The sequence below is a fragment of the Odontesthes bonariensis genome, chromosome 7 (assembly GCF_027942865.1).
Source record: "Odontesthes bonariensis isolate fOdoBon6 chromosome 7, fOdoBon6.hap1, whole genome shotgun sequence".
Lineage (NCBI taxonomy): Eukaryota > Metazoa > Chordata > Actinopteri > Atheriniformes > Atherinopsidae > Odontesthes > Odontesthes bonariensis.
In genome coordinates, this window is record NC_134512.1 from 15,518,474 (window position 1) to 15,538,741 (window position 20,268).

General features: G+C 41.6%; 1 protein-coding gene across 1 annotated transcript in view; it reads right to left on the reverse strand.

The window, feature by feature from the left end:
* The window catches only part of mafb (MAF bZIP transcription factor b), a 51,304-nt gene extending 33,680 nt beyond the window's left edge, over positions 1-17,624 (reverse strand). Inside the window, exons 1-2 of the mRNA XM_075469671.1 lie at positions 16,271-17,624; positions 9,729-9,791 (exon numbers count right to left, since the gene is read on the reverse strand). Of these exons, the coding sequence (XP_075325786.1) occupies positions 9,764-9,791; positions 16,271-17,244 (1,002 nt within the window). The 5' untranslated portion in view covers positions 17,245-17,624 and the 3' untranslated portion in view covers positions 9,729-9,763. The remainder of the gene's footprint in view (positions 1-9,728; positions 9,792-16,270) is intronic.
* Between the last annotated feature and the right edge of the window lie 2,644 nt (positions 17,625-20,268).

Consider the following 20,268-nt stretch of genomic DNA (forward strand, 5'->3'; position numbering starts at 1 on the left):
GGAGGCAATAGATAAGATAAGTGTTCTTTATTTCTGACAGAGTCATTTAGCTGCAGATGAAGAAAAGAGAGGAGGAGAGGACGGGGAGGAGAGAGTTATAGTTATGGAGCTGTCGGAGGTTTGGGAGTGTTGAATGAAATGAGGTCCGGAGGAGCAGAGGGAAACAAAAGTGGAGAGAGGGAAGGAGGGAAGGAGGGAAGGAGGGAAGGAGGGAGGCTCCTGCGTGACCTTGCAGTCTCAGAATCAGACAGAAGAAGTAGGAAAACTTGTTTCTACTAAATCATGTATTGTGCTGTTTTTTTCAGCTCACTGTGCAGTTAATGTGTCAGCCTACAGGGTACTTGCTGTATCTCCCTTCTCCACAGATCCCAACCCTGAATCAATGTCTTCCTCACTTTTAGTCCCTACAATGATTGAGGATGTACCTGCATTTTAGTGCTAAATTGCTCCACACTCACACATGGCCCCAGAAAATGTTCCTTCCTCATATACAGTGTACAGTGGTATCAAACTGCCAGGGATCTCTTGTCACTTCTGCCATTTTCTTCTTTCCCCTCCTGTTCCTCATATAAAGAAAAGTATTTATTTTCATTTATCAAAGCCTTTTACCCCTGAGAGAGAGAAAAATTGCAGTGTCTGCAATACTCAGCGTATGTGTGTGTATGTGTGTCAGGGGATGTGGAGCAATGCTGGGGGTTATTATGAAGAGACTGAAATGCGACAGGAGATTCCTCTGATTGGGAATAAAAAACCACCTTATCTATTTAAATAATCCCCACTGCAGCTACATCCACACACCAAAGCATGTGCACACACACACATGCTAAAAATAAGAGGGTCACACAGACCGACACAAGAAAGTAAAGACATCTATTGATGTACACACACACACACACACACACACACATGCAAACACACAAAAATAAAAGTGCAGAAGCTGGCAAATCTATGCATGTAAACAAACACAAGAGCAAATTCACAAAGGGATTTGTAGTAATTAAATTGCAATGATCGCCCTATTTTAGCTTTCACTTTGAAGATGAAAAAATAGTGTTCGAGCAGAGACACGAGGAAAAAAAGAGTAATAGAACATGAAAAGAAAATCTAATTATTCAACAGAGGGTAGTTACCGTAGGAATAAGAAAATAAGATATACAAATAAAAAGGTTTCATGTAAAAGCTCCGCAAAACAACGTAGGAGCATAAATTGAAAGTCATTGTAAACTTCGGTTATGAAACTGCCACCTGCTTGTTGGAGAGTTGCGCTGATTAAGCAGTCAGTTGTGATCATCCAATCTCCTGCCACTAACCCGCTGACCTGTGAACTCTGACTGACCGGAGGAGCAGAGCCTACTTATCCTGGGACATGAAGCATTTTAAATAACCAGCTCGCACCCCTGCAGGAATGAATGCAGATGAGATGAGAGTGTTGAAAAGCCGCGCGCGCGCGTGTGTGTGTGTGTGTGTGTGTGTGTGTGAGAGACTGTAAATATTGAGAAGAGAAAACAGTAATGTATGTTGGATCCACAGTCTGAGGCTGCAGATGTTCACCCCAGGTGGTCTGACGCTAATAACATTCCACTATTTACAAGCCCCTTTAATTCACTCAAGATAAAGCCACCTAAAATATTCTGTATAAAACACCGTGCTGCACCTTTTAGCACCACAAAGACTCAACAAGGGTGAGGAATTGAATTTTTAAATGTGCTCTCTCTTAATTGAAATTGTGGCACCTTCTTTTTCTCCTTCTGATCAATTCTTGGCTGAGATTCTATTAAAAACATTGAAAAAGGCTTTTGTAGACTCATCTGACACAGTTATAATTATAGATCGCTGCCTGTTATTAACAAACTGTAAAATGGACTGAATTTATGATGCACAGTAGAACACAAACCACAGCACTTTTTATTCTATAGCGTGACTATTCAACCATATACATGCTAACATTGTCAGTTTGGGAAATTCTGGTGTTCTGTGTCTTTCACAAGTGAAATTTGACATGACTGTAGAAGGCACCCACCTTCTAACTTCAGGACGATGACCTATACCTCCTGAGCTACAGGAGGAAGAGCATGATGTCTATTTTCTGCACTTACAGAGGAATTTTTTGTCTCTGTTGTGTGAGAAATAGATGAACCTGTGGCTGAAATCCGTATCTACAGTTTTCCATGTGTGATAAACTACTTAGTCTAAGGTGAGAGCAGATCTTTTGTATCCCCCCCCAAAAAAAAAAATTTTGAAATAAAAACTGATGATTTAGGCCTCTTGTGAAAACACTGAAAAACTTTGTAAATCAGAAAGGCAGATATAAGTGTTTGTCTATGCAGAACGTTGTGTTCATACATGTTGACAGTGAGCATTGCCCTCACTCCTTTGCTCTGTTATCTCTTCCTTCTCACATGTCTCCTCCCCTTCCTGTCCTCATATGTGCATCAGCCTTGAACCAGCCCACCAGAAACACAGAAAAGTAAGAACAAGGTTTATCACTCTGTACGTCTTACATGTATGCTAATAAAGAAAATAAAATTAGATGAGATTTGGAGGAAGGTGGTGTAACTTCTCAAGCCATCAGTATTGCCATTTATCTGATTTTTTAAAACTAAATTAACAAGTAATAAAACCCCCCTTTTAATTTATTATGGTTACTTTCGCCACAGTAAGAAGCACAAAGAACACAAATAAAGCGAAAACTATATATGTAGAATATCTTTCAAGGAAAGTAGCTTAAACCTACAAAAAGTCCTTTGCTGAATGTTCTTTCTAATAAAAGAAGATAAAGCATTTTAAAGCTTACATTACTGCTGTTACGAGAAAGCCTTTAGACAGCAAAGATCAGAGAAAATGAAGACTTGTATGTCTGTTCTATCCTCTGGGAAAAAAAGAAAGTTTTTTATCTTGTTTTATAGTAATTGGCAATACTTCATGTACCACATAAGTACAAATGCATGTGCTCACAGTGTTGACTTTGTATTCTAGTGCAGTTAATATGTACACAGATTATTTCCTCTCCCAGAAGAACTGCTTTTGTCGCAGGCCCCAGCTTTCAGAATTCCTCTGCTAGTAGAGCTGCAGACAGCAGGGTCCTGCCTTTGTGGAATACAGCAATAATTCATAGACACACGGCTGCCGTAAGAGCTCTTTGTGAACGGTGAAGTAAGCAAATCATTTGAAAAAGACACTTTAAACAACAAAACCACCGCTACACACTTTCCCAGCAAGAGCTGATTCCTGATCTCATTCTGCAGCAGGAAACCTGACCGTTTCAGCTCCCTTTAGCGGTCTCATTGTAAGGGCTCTTCCAGCCAGTTAGTGACCGCTGTCTTTAATGAATGAGAACTCCAACTGCTGGAAAAGAAACCACAGCTCGTCTCCGCCGCACTCATCTCTTTTTCTCCTCTCCTCCTTCCAGCCCATTAAACGTGGGCTGTTTTTTTTCCTTCCTTTTTTTCAGTCATGAATCTTTAATGAGCCTTTTTGAAGTGAGTTGGCAGGCTGAGTCTCTGCAGAGCATTGACCTGGGCTGCTGAAACATACATTCTGATGTAACTTACAGACGCTGCACAGGTTAAACCCCATTCACATTCCAGCACCTCTCTGAGACTTGTATGTGATCAGAAGCCAAAGCTTAAGCTCTTAATTTCTAAGATGTCCAGTCAAAAAGAATTTAAACACAACAATACTTAAGGATACTGTGGTATAGTTAGTATGTGAAGAAGAATTGTATTTGTATGTTTGCTCTTAAACTAAATCAGTAGGAAACTAAGTGAACTGACACATGTGTACGCGTGTTCTCCGTAATTCTTTCTCTATCACGACAATTGTATTTGCTTGTGCAGGCATGCACAGAGTTGCACACATGAACACACTCCGGCACACACCTCTAACAGTAAATAAAGCAGTGCAGTCAGGTCACAATCACAGTAAACCACACAAACGACTACCATCTGTCTCTTTGTCTCTGCCTGTATGAGTCAATGAGCCTCACTGGCAAGAGTTCATACTACACTGCCCAAACACAATAACATTCAACACTGCTGTTTTAAAAAATGAAAGAATAAAATATCTTTGAAGGGTAACAGGCTATTCATTATTCCTCTCCCTCGCTCTTATCACTCCCTTGTTTCCGCTTTACCCGACTCTGTCCCTCCTTCTCTTCCTGTAAATGAGTGATTTATCAGCCTTAATTGCTGGCAGTGGTTCATGTGGTCATGTGACCGCAACATGACAGCATGTGATAAATACACCCTGGAAATTAAACCCTACATTGCAAACAGGAACATGCACTGCTTCCAAGGCATCTGCAGAGCGAGAGCGCATTCGGATACTGACAAAAATAGATTTGGTCTAATAAAAGCATCAGTTTAAAAACAAAAACTGAGCTCATCTCTTGCTTTCATCGCTTGCTTTAAAATGCAGTAATAAAAGACATTTATCAAAATGAGGCAAAGGGCAAAAGGGAAAAATGTACAATCAATAATGATAGACCAAGTAAATCTATTGTTGTGAGGCGTTTCATTACGGTGCCCCGTAAACAGTTAGTGCACGCACACACCACCACACACACACACACAGCCTACAGTAGAATCTATCACTCCAGCTTGCATGTGTTTCTTCCTCACAGTGTTGAGCTGCAAGATGCTGACTGAAGGACCTGCAGTGCTCAGTTCATGCATCTTATTGTTACATGAAGCCAGTTCTCAACCACTGACCTTTTTATTCACCGCACTATACATTGTTAAAATAATGTATGAGGTGTCACAGCCAATGCCACTTCATTGGGGTGTGTTTTACACAGCAACGTGTGTGTGTGTTTGTGAGGCATGCATGGATTTGTGCGACAGAAAAAAAAAATCATTGCACAAGAGAAGAATTACGCCTCATATAAAAATTACGCCTCTTGATAAAACATTTTTTTTGGTAAAAATATCAATAATGTTGGAATTTGTATTGTGATGTGCATACATGTGTGTGTGATACGATCGTATGTTTAGACATAGATTTGTATGTTCAGCTGATAAAAGTAGATTCACATAATCAGTAGGGCTGTGCTCCGTCGACATCCCTTTAGTCTTTGTTTATAGACCAGCAGTAAAACATGTTTATTGCCGTGCTTTTTGCTTCTGTCGTGTGGCAAATGGTACATCTAAATGTTAAGTCATCTTGGGTTTTGTGGCTTAAAAACGGAGAAACTGGAAAAGTAAAAAGAAACAATGTCAGCTTAAAAAAGAGATGTCAAAATGTGAAAAGAAATCTTCGATTCTAACCTATTTTATTCCACTCAATATTTTCTCCTCAGCAGCTTATTTATTTAGAAAAAGCAAATTTGAAGAAGTACAGCTGAAGTTCTGAGGTGCAGAGTGAGAAAAGAGAATATTTCTAAAAAGTTGAAACAAAACATTGTTAAATTTAGTTAATGTCAGGCTGTCTCTGCAGTGTTCATGACATTTATGCATGTATGTGGTAGGGAAACAGAATACAATTAAACCTTTATTTGTACACTTTAAGCTGTCCTTTATTTTAATTATTGCAACTAAGAGATACTTTTCTTGTCCTTTCTTGCAGAAATACTCATAGCATTTGAATTGCAACGAATGAGCTACTCAAAGGTAATCTCTGTTTTGTTGTCTCACTATGCTCATGAAAATACCATTTATCCATCACATGACTGCCACATCTCTGTTTCTGAAGAAAAACAAATCAGGAAAGAGAGGATAGGTGGAGAGTTGATAGACAACTGACTGGCACCTTGCAGAAGTTGAACTTATAATGGGATGAGAGGATTTCACAGTTTGAACAACCAAAGAAGCATCTGCAGAGAAACTAAGTGTGTGCTTGACTTTGCACCACTTGTGTATACTATAAATTTTTGCTGGTTTGCATATTGCACCTATGAATGCCGTTGCATAAACAGGTAACGGGGGGAGGGACAGCAGTGACTCCAGCACCTCTGTACCTTCCCTCCCTCCTTATTTATTTGTCTGTATTAGTTAGCTCCTTCTCAGCACTTAAAATTAATGTCATCCAGCACAAAATAGAGGCTGAAAGCTAAAATTCAGCACTTTCTCAGCAGCCTGGTTATTTATCAAGCTAACAAGGAGAAGATGCATCCCGTTTCAGCCGGGCCCAGGAAATATGTGCCATTAAAGCCCAGAGCTAGTGTTTGAGAGCCAGGGAATAAACGTGAGGGTGTCAGGGAGACGGGATGGACGGCATCGCCAGCAATATGGATGCAGAGAGAGCAGCAGACACATTCATACAAGAGACAAAAGATCCACTCCGATTGAGGCATGAGAATACGTACTATGCATGTGCTCCATGTGTGCATAAGAAGTGCTGATTTGCTGATGGCTATAAAAGACGATTCTTCAGGGGAAACAGAAGACGTAGTTTGGGGCTTTGAATAAATCATGTGCTGCCAGAGTGAACATAGCACTAATTTTCTCTTTAGGAGAAGTGTGTTGAAACACGTCCTGAGGACTGTTAGTATTGTGCCCTGTTAACATCTCTGTGGCATCAGCTAACGCCCGAGTGTTGGAATTCAATTAGACACCGGGTGCAATGCTAAGCAGCTAGCATTGGGCAGTCTCCGCAGGGAAGAGAGGAGAGGATGGTGACGGTGGGGGAGCGAGGATGGTTTTTGTGTGTGAGGAGAAGGAGGCTGCAGGCTGGAGGAAGGCCCTAGGCTTCTGGCTGCGGTGATTCGGGGGAATACATTATATCACACTAACCTCCGGCTCATCACAGGCTCCTTTCTCAATCATGCTGTGAACACACAGTCACAACCTGAGGACAACAGTGACTAGGGGGCTCATGCACAAACACACACAGTGATAACAGCATTACAACTAATTATATTTGAATAAAGCAACAAAATTCAGGCTTAAACAGCTGAAACAACTGTGAAAATTTTGTATTAGCACAAGTTGAAAAGAGGAACTAGTTGATGTTTAGAGGTTTGGCTCGGGGGAGAAACTTGCTCCTCCAGAAGCGTCTATTCTGTAGCTTAGATGTGAAAACACAGCATATTTTTAAAAACAATCCACATCTAAACACAGTGGTTACACTTGTGTATCTTTACAAGTGCTGAAAATGAATTTTTTCCCCTTTTTTTCGTATTTTGGAACACAGTTCTACTTGCTGCCTCTCTTTTCAGACAAGACCTTATAATGAGCATACATCTTGTTCATATCCTCCCTGTCATTTGGATTTGCTGTATGCAGGGATGTCGCCTGTGTCACTACCGAAACTGTACCAGTGTAATGAGTTTCACAGTGTTCAGCTGTAGTAGTTATATATATCCTAGGTGGTGAGGGAAGTGAAGTATGTCACTCCATGGATGGTGCAAATTCTGCTCGCTGCAGAATACAAAAGAGCTCCACAGTGTTTCATAAATGACAGTTCAATGCTTGAAGTTTGTGTGGGCGATACCCTGACATATGTTGTTCACCATCTCAAATGAAATTGTATAATTCTGTTTCCACTTCAGGAACTATTAAACAGATTTTTCTTTTTAATTCCTAATGTGAATACTGATTTGAATCAGAAACTTTTCTAGGAAATCGGTATCGGTAAACTAACACTATTCAGGATATTTCAATTTTCCCAAACAGCCGTCCTTATTTGAAACATCAATGGCATCCAGCATCTACCAAAGCTCTTCAGGTTTTTACACACAAAGGGCACACTTTGTCTTTGCATGTATTTAGATAAACACGCTCTCTCCCTCTTCCCGCTCCCACCACAGACACACACCTTGACAAATCTGTGTGCATGTGTCCTTCCTCCTCTGCCATGTCTACAAAAACCTGACCTGCCTGCTGTCAGCCACAGAGGCACCTTGCATCTTTGCTTCCCCTCCCCCCGAGTGGCCAACTCACCCCGTCACCATGAAGGGAAGATGAGTCTTGTGGGGGAGGAGAAGGAATGACGGTGGATTACAGGAGGGAAGAAAGGAAAGTGGGGGTGGTACAAGCAAGGGGAGAGATGGCAAAGACGTGGTGGGTGGGGGCTCTGGAGCTTCCTCTAATGTGCCCTCTCCACTCCCCTGCCAGTGACCTCAGCGCTCCTGACAACCAGAAAGTGCTGAAGCATGCAGGTGTCCTAATGCTGCAGCCACACACATGCGAATGCAAACACGTGCTACACACACGCGCGCGCAGGGGTCCTACCTTAGCAGCCTGCATTCTGTCAGATTTTAACTCTTTCAACACCTGTGTCCACACTGCCGGTACCTTCACATGCTCAAATGTCGTTGTATTTATGACTAGTCCAAAGTAGAACAGAAGACTGCAATGAAGTGCGTGCTGAAAGCAAAACAGGCATGTGCTTCATAATGCTGAGCACATGAGGAGAGTAATCTGTCTGCCGCACAGTAAAATTAGCTGATGCTGATGCTGTAGTTTTAGCCTGTCCAGCCTTTTGACTGTACAGGGTAAAACCTCAGGTGTCCAGAGAGTGTCCTGTCCTGCGAGTGTGTGTGTGTGTGTGTGTGTGGGAGGGGGGTTAGCGTTAGAGAGTTGTATTACAGTGGTGATGAGTCGCCTGGCTGCAAGTCTGATACCTCAGCAGCACCCAGCATTGACCAGGCCTTTAAATAAAGCCTTCGATCCTCCAGCAACAGAGAAGGTCACTGCCTGCCTCTGGTTACCCTGCCTGTCTGTCTGCATTCACAGCCAGGAGTCCTCCTGCCATCCATTCCTTACTGCCTTCGCCTCCTCCTGTCACCTCACCCTGACGTTTATGTCTGCATTCAAATCAAGGTACCTTCCTTTCCCTAATCCCTTAACACAAGCACCAATTTGAGTTTGATTTCCTTTTTCCATCTCTCCTCCACTACTCTTCTTTATCATGTACCTCTTCCATCTCCTGCCCCTCTGGAAATTTCAGACCACTAAAAACTAGTCCTCACTTTCCCTTTTCCACTTCATCAATCCCATAGTCCATCCATCTGCGTGTCAGCCGTAGATGAAAATAATATCCAGTGTTTTTCTCCACAGAGGATGAAGGAAGTCAGGGGGTCAGGAAGGGGGTGAAAGGTTTAGGCCTCATCCCACGAGCACTGTCCGTGTCACCCGCTGTCATTCAAACAGCGCTGTCAAAGCCCCAAACAAATGTGATGCAAAACACTGCCCACAGTAAGAAGGAGTTTGGTTGTAATAGAGCCAAACGTGAGGTAAGAAAAAGCTACTATCATTATTATCATTACTATCAGTGTAATAACTACTGTAATAAATGTCTCATGCATTTTACAAATGCCTTTATGGAAATAATTAAGTGTTAAGACATTGATTAGTGTTTAGGATTTTTTTAACTTGTTTGATCCAGTAAACATTGTCTGCATTGTTTTGATTACAATATACAAATGCAGGAAAAGTACGGCTTACATAGTTACCGCCTACATTTGTACTTCACTCATTCATGACAATAAAGGTTTCAAAGTTTTGAAATTGGACAGCAGTTCTCTTGCTTGATGTAATCTTTCTTTTTGCTTTGAATTAATTTTGTGTTTTTTCTGTGTATAAACTTTAATCAAAGGGAAGTTAGTCCTTCTGAATATGAATGTTGGGTTTTGAAAATGGACATAAGATTAATGATGTAAGATGTACCTGAGACTTCTGCAATAGTAACCTTTGTAATGAAAATGTGCCATAAAAGCGTAAATGTTGATGATAGAAACAGATTTTTAATGAAGGAGTGTCAACGATTAGAGGCTTAAGTGGAAGAGTTACCTCAGACTCGGTTGGTGGGAGAACACAGCTCTCTATCACAGATGGAGGAATTTTCTTGATGTCCTGCAAATAACAGAAGAGGAATAAAACTTTAAAAGACGCAGTACTTCAACAGTAATGAAACACAGCCAATAATGTAACTTTTAACACTTATTTTTGGTTCCGAAACTTGTCACGACTGTACAATGAAGAGTTGAGAAAAACAAAAGCCATTGTCATGAATTCCTTTGGAGAAAAAAGCATATTCAGTGTTTTTACAAAAGAAATTTAATTCTCACTAAATAATCAATGCGTGGTATTCATATTTCCCCTAAAACGAACCATGAATGTTGTGATATACTAAGAAATGAGAAAACAAGAAAACAAATTTAATTATTTGGACAATTATAATGATTCAGAATCATAAAGTTTAGGAGAACAAACTGTTGACATTGCGAGTTGAACCAAACAAACAAACAAAAATCAATCAAATCTAATTGATGTGATATCTGGAAATCAAATTTAAGGTTTATTTATGTTTTGTATTTTCATCAGTACTAAGACATTCAGTGTACTATATTTTTCATGGCACGATGACAGAAAAATAAAAAGTAAAAATCAATTCAACTTTATAAAAGTTCAGATGAACTTCTCAGTGTTTTGGAAACCAAATTTCATTACTTTTCTATTCCTCAAGACAACTGCAATTTAAGAGAAACCTAATGACAGTATAGAAATATGTATTATGAATTATGAAATCAATCATTGGGTCAGTCGGTTCATGAGGATTACGGATACACTTTTACAATTTTAGGACTCATAATTTCACCAAAGAAGTACTGAAGCTTATTAATGCCTTGTATCAATGAAAACCAGTCATTTATTTGTAATCTGATTCACATTGGTGCCAAATGGACTTTGACCCATGCAGTTACATAGGAGCTCCAAGTGAGTGACCTGCAGCACAGAGAGGGCTGGAGTCACTTGAAAGGCAGCAAACCATCCACATGACAGACAGCCACATGTACAGTGTTTATACTTTGTTGAGAGTTTAACATTTTAGCCCTGCAGAAATGACTCAGCACACATGAACACAAACAGAGCCTGGCAAACACTCCAGCGGGAACTTTCATTCTTTCATACATTGCGTGCGTATTTTTGGTTTGTGTGCATGTGTTTGTGAGCACACTTGACCTGTGTGCGCTCTTTTACAAACCTGAATAAGCACACACAGTCACACACATACCAACAGGGGATGTTGAACGCACTTATTGTAAGTCGCTTTGGTTAAAAGCGTCTGCAAAATGACCGTAATGTAATGTAATGTAAAGTGAGGTCCACGTGCAGAAGGCCATGACATGGCAGGAGTGTAAGGGGTCAAGGCCTTTTCCAGGTACAAATGAAAGGAAGAGCAGAGACTTTAGAAGAGCTGAACAACACTGTGGGTCACCTTGCCTGGGAAAGAGATCAATGTCTGTTTGACTGGCTGAGGGAGAGGCTGACTGCAGTAGAAGGGTAAATCACCTCTGGCTTCATTGAGATGCAGGTAAAACACACAGGGGTCGGGCTTGGCTCCAGCTCCACCCTGCATAACACAAACTCATACACGGGTAGACTTAAACACACACACAAACACCCACCCACAGTCGCATTGATACACTAAGTTGTCAAACACCACCACGCATTTGCGGCAGACCAAAATACGCCACTCCACTGCACGTTTGCCCAGAAACTCCTCACACTGCGAAAAACAGCAACAAAGCTGCTGTTAACGTGAAAGTGAGAATACTGTGATCCCGTTTTTAAGGAAATCACAATTAGCTTTCATCCATTGTCCTTTAGATATGCAGTCTGATAAAAGCTTCTTGCACAAGCAAATGCAAATCTAGTCTGGTGTCTACATGCACATTCTTCTACAGCAATCTCAACACAACACAAGAGACTGAGATTCAAACAATCACATTTCCTTCACGATGCTCATCCTTCTACTTGCAGGGAATAAAATCACCATGTAAAGGCCAATACAATGCATCGAGACGAGAGGCACAAACCCTCTTTACAGCTGCTGCATTCTTAGCATATGCACAGCCGTGACAGGATGGTACAAGTTAAATTATTAGGGTTTCAAATAAATTACATAACTCGGGACACTACGTGAGGGTGAGGAGGGAGGGAAGCTCTGCCACTGCCGGTCCGGATGATGGACGGACCACAAAGGAACATAAATGCAGCTGATTTAAATCACTTTAAATGTAAATGTTTATCACGCGGAGTGATGCAGATGCAGATTGAGTGGAAGAGATTGAAATTGTTTCCCCTTTTGAATGTGAATTTGTTTTTAACCTTTTGGGGGTTTATTATGTGGAAAGGGAGCATTTAAAGGGATTAGCAGTGATTGAAAGAATGCTAAATCTGAACATGCAACTCCTACATTACAAGATATTTTTCGGAATGTAGCAAAACTCTTTTTTTTTTAATTCAACCCAAGTAGAAAACTTTTGATGAAAAATAAAAATAATAACATTGTGGAATATATATTTTGAAGGTAGCAGTACCTTTTCAAGTGGTGTCTTGATTCATTTCATAAATGTACTTAAAGATCACCTGATTACAAAAAGCAAGCAACTTCAGTTACCTGCTATGTGAGATTATAGAGTTATTTGTTTTGTAAGATTAAGATCACAAATATTTTAGTGTCAAAATGAAATGACTCATTCATTCAGATTTAATACGCTCAGTTAGAGCACATCTACATCCTTCTACCACAAGGTCATTCAAAAGACAGTGCTGGCTGGTTATTGAGCGCTCACACGCTAATATATACTACAACAGTGTGCACATCCTTTGTCCTATTAATTTTGAGACATTAAAGCGAGGTACGTGATGATGATTCAAATGTCAATACTGATAAATTTCAAAGTGATTTCCCATAGTTGACCTGAAAGAGAGAGTCCAATATTGTGACAGCAGACAACTACATTATCTTTAATAACCTAATCATTGGACGGAGTGCAAATGATCACAGCTGAGAAGTCAATATACTGGGCCAGAGAATAGCATTACGGTTCATACTGATGAGATTAATAATGCGGCGTGTCCTTACTCTGCATGTGCACACTTTTTCATGCTGTGCAAATGAACTAGAGGAAGCAAAAAGGCAGCGAAAGAGGTGCCGACTGTAGCAGAGTGCTGAGAGAAGAGGAGGAAGCCCTGAAATGTTGTTTCCTGTGCCTTCTGTCCTCCTTCAACACAGGAAGTGAATCAGTGCTACTGAATCCTCCTGCCCCATGGTGTGACTTGAAGTTAAAACGCACACAAGCAAAAAGCATCCTACACGATTTCCACAGCCCCCACAATGATCAGCAATTTTCCACTTGATCCTTCTTGAATGACGGAGTACAAAGACTGGGAAGCCACATAACAGACCTTCTGTCTGCAACACGAGAAACACAAATTAAATTCAGAGTAAGACTGGCCTGAGCAAAATCCAGAGACCCCCCAACTGATCCTATCGGCCAAACAGAAGAAAGAGGTGACATGAAAGAACTATAGTGTCTCCAGTTCTAGGGTTATAACAGAAATGTAATTAAATAGCTCACTATATTGACCTAATCAGATAGGGGGGCCATAAATTAGTGGACACATGGTCACTAAAAGGCCCTATCCTCTCAGCTAGGATGCATCTCTGATCGTTTATCATTTGAAAGGAGCAGGAAGGCGGCCAGCATCTCTCTCCCTCTTGCTGTCTCTCACTCCTTTTTAATCACAGAGAAAATCATTCCTTCAGGCATGTGATGCTCATACTCTTGTCCCTCGCTCTGGGCTTTCATGGTAGCCATACAAGCAATGTGACAGTGTGTGTGTGAGACAATGTTGCACAGGTCAGACATAGAGTGAATACAGAGTCTGTGCAGTCTTCAGCTGTGTATTCACCGGTTGTCCTGTCTGAAGTTTCCATGTGCCACACAGTCGTTAAAAACAACAGTGAAAAGGGAAAATACAGCCACGATGAAAGTACTTGTTTGTTAATATATTCTGTACTATCAATGTTTCTCCACTACACACACACTGCGAGCACAAAGATTTCCAGCACCATGCTCTGTGGCGGCGATGACCTTGTGCTGCAGCTCAACCCAGACCCCGTGCAGCTTTTATCTCAACCGTGCTGCTTTTTAGGATGCGCAGGGCAGCAGCACTCTGCAGGCAGCGTTCACCAGACGGGTTAAAGGCTGCAGGACCTGTTCGTCGCTACCAAACCAAATGACTGCGAGGGCTTCCAATGACTTTTACTCCGCATTTTTACGTGACAAGTCAATCAAAGGATCTTTTAATGTGGTGTGTGAGGCTACCTCAATAACCCGCGTGCCATAACACAACTGGAAATTTTATACCCGTAAAAATGTGGCACCGGTTAGTCCATTCACAAGTTTTTAACTTTCATTTAAGAAAAAAAAAACATTAAAAACATTAACGTCACGGTGAAATGTTTGCAAAATGTCAAATCTAAAAATTTTAATATTTGTGTTTAATCACGTTTGTCTATTTTTTCCCCGCGCAGGGAACTGCGTCATATTTGTCATAAAGAGCCTTTCAAGTAGGCTAGTTGATTTTGAACGAAAGCTTCCACAGACAATATTCAACAAGTGGACGAGAAAAAGGTGCAAGTTTACTCTAAAATAAATCATTAACTCAGCCTTTCTGTGAGTGTTGCTGCACAAATATACGGCAGTGGGGAGGGAGATATAGAATTAAACTGAACCTATTGATCTTCGCTGTGTGACTTTCTGCGCAGCCTTTACAGGTAAATTCGAGTTTATATGACTTTAATTGCGCAACAGGTGAAGGCCGTAATTTTCATATCTATTGTGGGAAAAATCATGAATGTATGCACCAAATAAATTCGCCTTGTTCGAATGCTCGACAAATTAAAAAATGCATATGAATCGAAAAAAATGAAGACGTTTTCAATACGTGCATCAGAGCAGGACTTTTTCTTGGAGCTGTCATTACGCGCTATACGCACGATATTATTTTTGTTATTACAATAATATTCAAAGGGAGCATGGACTGTTTAGATTTCATTTTCATTCAGGAAGGAAATTACAATGCTCAGAGTGTGTGGTCGTCTCAAAGACACAGTGACAAACAACATGCAGAAATAAACAGAACAGAACAAAAAAAAACATGATCAGTAGAAAAGATTTGTTTCCATTCACGAGGGTTTATTGATGAATGCTATATTAATTCAATTCTCATTTTTAAGACTAAGCAGGACGTCTGCCTGGTGACGGTTCTGTTCAGACAGCACATTTACTGAGTGGAAATCCAGAGCATCACAAAAGTTGAAGGGCTGCGTTGTACATCACCGGGGAAACATTAAGCTTCAACTTCGCAACAGCTCGGCTCATTTACCGAATGAGAGCCACAGGGTTCTGAATTAACATAAGTTCCTTAGATAAAGGAAAAACGATAAAGGCGACCTTCTGACAGAGCAGATCATTTGTTGCAAAAAATTTGAGAGACAAATGAACCACATCTATTTCAAGATACAAATCACAATCTGCCTCTGCTTTATCCTCAGTCCCACTTGTTGATCGCCATAATCTATTTGTTAGGAAAGATTCTAAAATTTTCAAGTAAATGTCCTGATTTTGTTCACCTGCTGTTTCCTGGTAGGCCTTTATTATAAATCAATACTGAGTACAAAGTTGCTTTAGAGTACCCCCCCCCCCCCCCCCCCCCCCCCACGTGGAAAGCCAAAATGTCGAAGGGTTCATGGCCGCGGTAAATTTTAAATAAAGTATAAGTTCTCTCCTTTTTCAAATAAACTCCCCAAAGGGTGATTAAGCTGGACAGTGGCACAATAGGCTACAACAATTATCTATACACAAGTTCACAACAAAACAAAACCCCGAAAAAGAACAAATGAAAACACAAGCCGTACATGACCAGCATGCATGGCTTCACATAACTCACAACAGTCTGTTTGACATGTTCCAAACTTCTGGTGTAGCAGAGTTTGGATGTTTTTCACAACACAGACAAGATGAATATGAAAATGAGATAATATATCAAAAGAAGCTGGTTTTAATCAAAAATCAAAACTGAATTCACATCAAATAAATCTGCTGAGCCTGAGAATTTTATTCATTTCAGAAATCAAATTTTGGTTAAAGGGAATAGGGTGGATAAGGCGCAGAAAGAAGCGATATGAGCGGATCTTTGCATCAAGATGTTCATTGTGTTTATGCTGTTTAAGGTCAAACATCACAAAGTGAACAAAAATCCTTTAGAATTATCTGGAAACTGTATTCAGAGTCCTTTGTACAAGCTATGCGTGTTTCTTTTAGAAGTGATAAAACAGAAAAGAAAATCTAAACTTTGAAACAAAATATTTTTGAAATTGCAGAAAATGGTTTCTGTCCTTAACTAATGCAACTCGAACAAAGCAGCTTCGATAGCGCACGCACAACCTATTTGTAGCTGCGCGCAATCTAAAAGTTTTTTTTTCTGCTTCTTTGTGAGGTTCGCCTATATCAAAACTTTTCTGCGCCGGGACTCACATGAAAAACTCTGGAGATGAGGGGTTGTTGTCGCTGGATCCTCCGTTTTCTCTGAAGCCGGTGCTGATCAGCTTCTCGTATTTTTCCTTGTAGGCGTCCCTCTCCCTGGCCAGCCGGGAGATCTCTTGCTTGAGGTGGTCCACCTGCTGCATGAGTTGCGTCTTCTCTCCCTCCAGGACGTGCCGCTGCTGGACCCGCTTGTACCGACAGGACTGGGCATAGCCTCTGTTCTTTAGCGTCCTCCTCTTCTGTTTCAGACGGATCACCTCCTCCTTGCTGACTCCCCGCAGTTGCCGGTTCAGTTCCCGCACCGACATGGTCACCAGCTGCTCGTCCGAGAACCGGTCCTCCAAGCGCAGGTGCTGATGGTTTCCACCCCCGCCGCCACCGGACTGGGACCCGTTGGAGGGATGGTGTGCCCCTGTGTGGTGGTGGTGGTGATGGTGGTGGTGCAGGTGGGGAGTCCCGTTCTGGGCTGCGGCTGCAGCGATAACTGCGGACACCACGGCGGCCGCTGATCCCATCTCCTCCCCGGCCATGGCGCCTCCTGCCCCGGCTGCGGAGCCGAATTGCTGCCCTCTGGCATAGCCATCGAAGGTCTGGAGCTGGTGACTGCTGCTGATCAGCGCCTCTACGGCGTCCTCTGGGCTAAAGCCCAGAGCTTCGGGGTTCAACTGCTGTTGGTACCCGGTCATCCAGTAGAAATCCTCCAAGTGCGCCTTCTGTTCGCTCCCTGATCCCGGACTGGGCGCCGAGAAGCTTGGAGAGGGGGGAACCGAGCTGCAAGGCGTGCTCATCGGGGTGGAAGATAGGGATCCCCCGGCGACCAGGCGGCTGCACTGGTTGATGCTGCGATCGGGCTCCACCGGCTCCTTTTTCACTTCAAACTTCATCAGATCGAAGTCATTAACATATTCCATGGCCAGGGGACTGGTGGGCAGGTCGGAGTTGCTCATTGCCAGCTCTGATGCCATCCTCTTGCTGTTGACAGACCTCCAAAGGGGGTGAGGAGCACCTGTCAAAGTAGGCTGCTGAGACACGCACTGAGCCAGCTTGATTTCTTTATTTTTTTTCTTCAAAACCAAAGGAAAAGTGAATTTTTCCCTACTAATTGCGCAGCGCGGGTTATGGTTTTGTGAGTCGATAAGTTTTTTTTCTTTTTTTTTTCTTCTCAGTCTGTGTTGCACAGACGCATTGGAGCAGCGCTGTTTCCTCCCTCTCTCCCAGCGTGCGGGTGTCTGAGCGCCGCTCTTTCTGTTTCTACCGTTTAACACTTCATGGCTTCTTTTAGGATTAGTGCGCCAATTTGAGGAGGTTCACTTGTCCCGTGCAAATAGTTGCCTTGTAGAGAATGAGGTAAAAAAAAAAAAAAAAAAAACTCCACCCAAGGATTGATAGATTTTTTTTTTTCTCAGGGATCAGTCGGTCGACGAGTTAAAAAGCATTGCTTAGTTTTATAGGCGTGCTGACGTCAGGTCTGAAATATGAAATTGACTGAGACCCAGCCAATGAGCAGTCCTGTCCGGGCATGCAATTAGCATAATTGTATAGAGGCAAAGTTTTTCAAACTGTCCAAGCCCATCGAACTGACACATGAGGCTTGATATTCATCTTTTTGTCACTTTGCATGGAAAAGAAAGCAAGCCAGGGAAAGTGAACAGATTCCGAGTATTACTCGAAGATGGTAGGCTAAATGCAACCCAACATGTATTACATTCGGACAAACAAGCCGTCATAAATAAAAAAGTGGGATACAGATGTTTCATCATAATCATCTAAGATATATTAAATTCAATTATAGTATCGCTTTCTTCGTTTTTTTTTTTTTTCAATATCTGCTGACGAGTCAGACTTTATTAACCCTACCATATGCAGCATGTGTGGGCAAATTTGTCCCACAGTAATTTGTGTCTAAGATTTTATGGGGAATTTGGTAATTAGCGAGTCAGTCTCAAACTCCTCTTTCGCACAGTAACTGTTTTGGTTTCTCACCCTGAATAAAAACGAAATTATACAACAGCCAATCAAAGTGAATTTAATGGTTTTCTCTGAGTGGCAGATAAATTGTTTATATAATGGCAAAAATAGACGACGGGAGATGAAGTGGATCTTTGAATGAAGGAAGGCGAACGTGCTTGGAAAGAGCACGGCATGGGTCGGGTTGAGTTGTATTGTTTAGAAACCCAATGTCGCCACCTTTCGGTGTAAATGAAAACTTCATGGGACTCTTATGACGGGCTGGTAACCCATGCGCGCAATAATGTATTTACACTAAATGCAAGTTATTGACATACAACCAACTTGTTCAGACAAAATCCCTTTTCTGGCGGAACAGTAGTGACAACGTCTTCACGGCTCTCCTCTTGGACTTTATGGTCTCAATCCCATGTATGATCACTGCATTAGCGACTCTGTGTCTCTCCTGGAGCACAGTCCCCAGGAGTGGTGGCACATAAGAACAAACAATAAGCAGGGCTATACACACAGGAGCGGAGAGTAAATAAGAGCACTCTCCCTGGAACATGTCACACGGGGAAGCTTCAGAAAACTACAAAGCCGCTAGCAGATAATCCAACTCCCTGGTGTCCCAACACAAGTAAATATTCTCTTGGTCCCTGTGACTGTTCATGGGGACTTAATGTTAAACAGGAAGGATAAACATCGTGTTTTATTCATTAGAACACACAACAGAAGCCCCTCTGATGCTTTTGAATAAATATTAGCCAGATGAGATGTCTCATCTGCTGCTCCTACATGTTGCTGCTGCTGTTGTGTTAATTTGAGAGTAGCATTGGAACATGTAGGTATTTAATTTTGACTGAAGGGTAGCGGCAATAGAGTGTGTTTTTTTGCTTTTTTATTTACATGCACTTTTTTAGGCTTTTTAACAACCATAACAATGTTTGCAGTTAAGGCGACTGATGCAGGAGTGGACACTATCTACTGTGTGAGCTCTGGGGTTGCCAGGTCTCTTAAACCAGGATTTATTGGCCTGGAGTCTCAAGGGTTAACAAGCAGAGTATGGAGCCAATGCATCAACTGTGTTACTGAGGGCTAATAGTCCTGTATGCACCTCATTCTGTCTCCCTTTGGAATTTCATGTAGGCAGTCTGGCTTGAAGTTTACTACTGTCTTTATCATATCGGGTAGTTACTTTTTTCTCTCTCCCCTCTACACTGTTGAGAGTGTTAATTTAGACATATATCATAAGATAATATTACTGCTGGAGGAGGCCCACTGACATGATGTTTGTATGGAGGAAAGTTTGAATACGTTATAATGGCACACTTAAGTAGCCTACATTATGATAAAAGCCACACACTTTCATAGAGAACTGCAAGATCAACCTCAAGTAGGCTTGTTTCTCAGAGAGAATCAATGCAAATCAAATTTGGAAGTGGACTGAAACACTTTCTTTAAATTCAAAATTTAGGAAGTCTGCCTTCTGGCAGAATAACTTACTTAAGCGTGATTACTTATCTTTTGTGACGCACAGTCGCACGACGCATATTGTGTTATTAAAAACCAATGTTGTAGCTTTACATGTACGGTGTTAGGAGTCGGTCCCCTACATTTGGAGCCCTGCTACAGTACGAGTAAATGAGACACTGTCTGACCTTTCAGAGTTTAACCCCAGGAGAACACTGCTGCATCCTGGGTAAAGGATAACTAGTGCTTCAGGACTTCCTTTTGATTTACTGGCACAGTGACTTTGCTAATTGTTACATCTATTAAAAACATCCTCATTACAGTATGACTTATGTGCATGTTGCAGTAGAGCTCACTTTTATTTTCAGCATGTTAACCTCTTTTTTGCCTCCAAGGTGCCATGAAGTTGCACACACACAGAGGACGAGCATGTTATTTGCTATGTTAAAGCAGAAATAGTCTGCATACAGATTTGTTCAGCTGTGTCTGTTTGCAGAAGGGGATACCTGTGATCTACAACAAATAATGTGCTGAAATGTCATTTATATGTAAGTACCGTGCTGTATAAA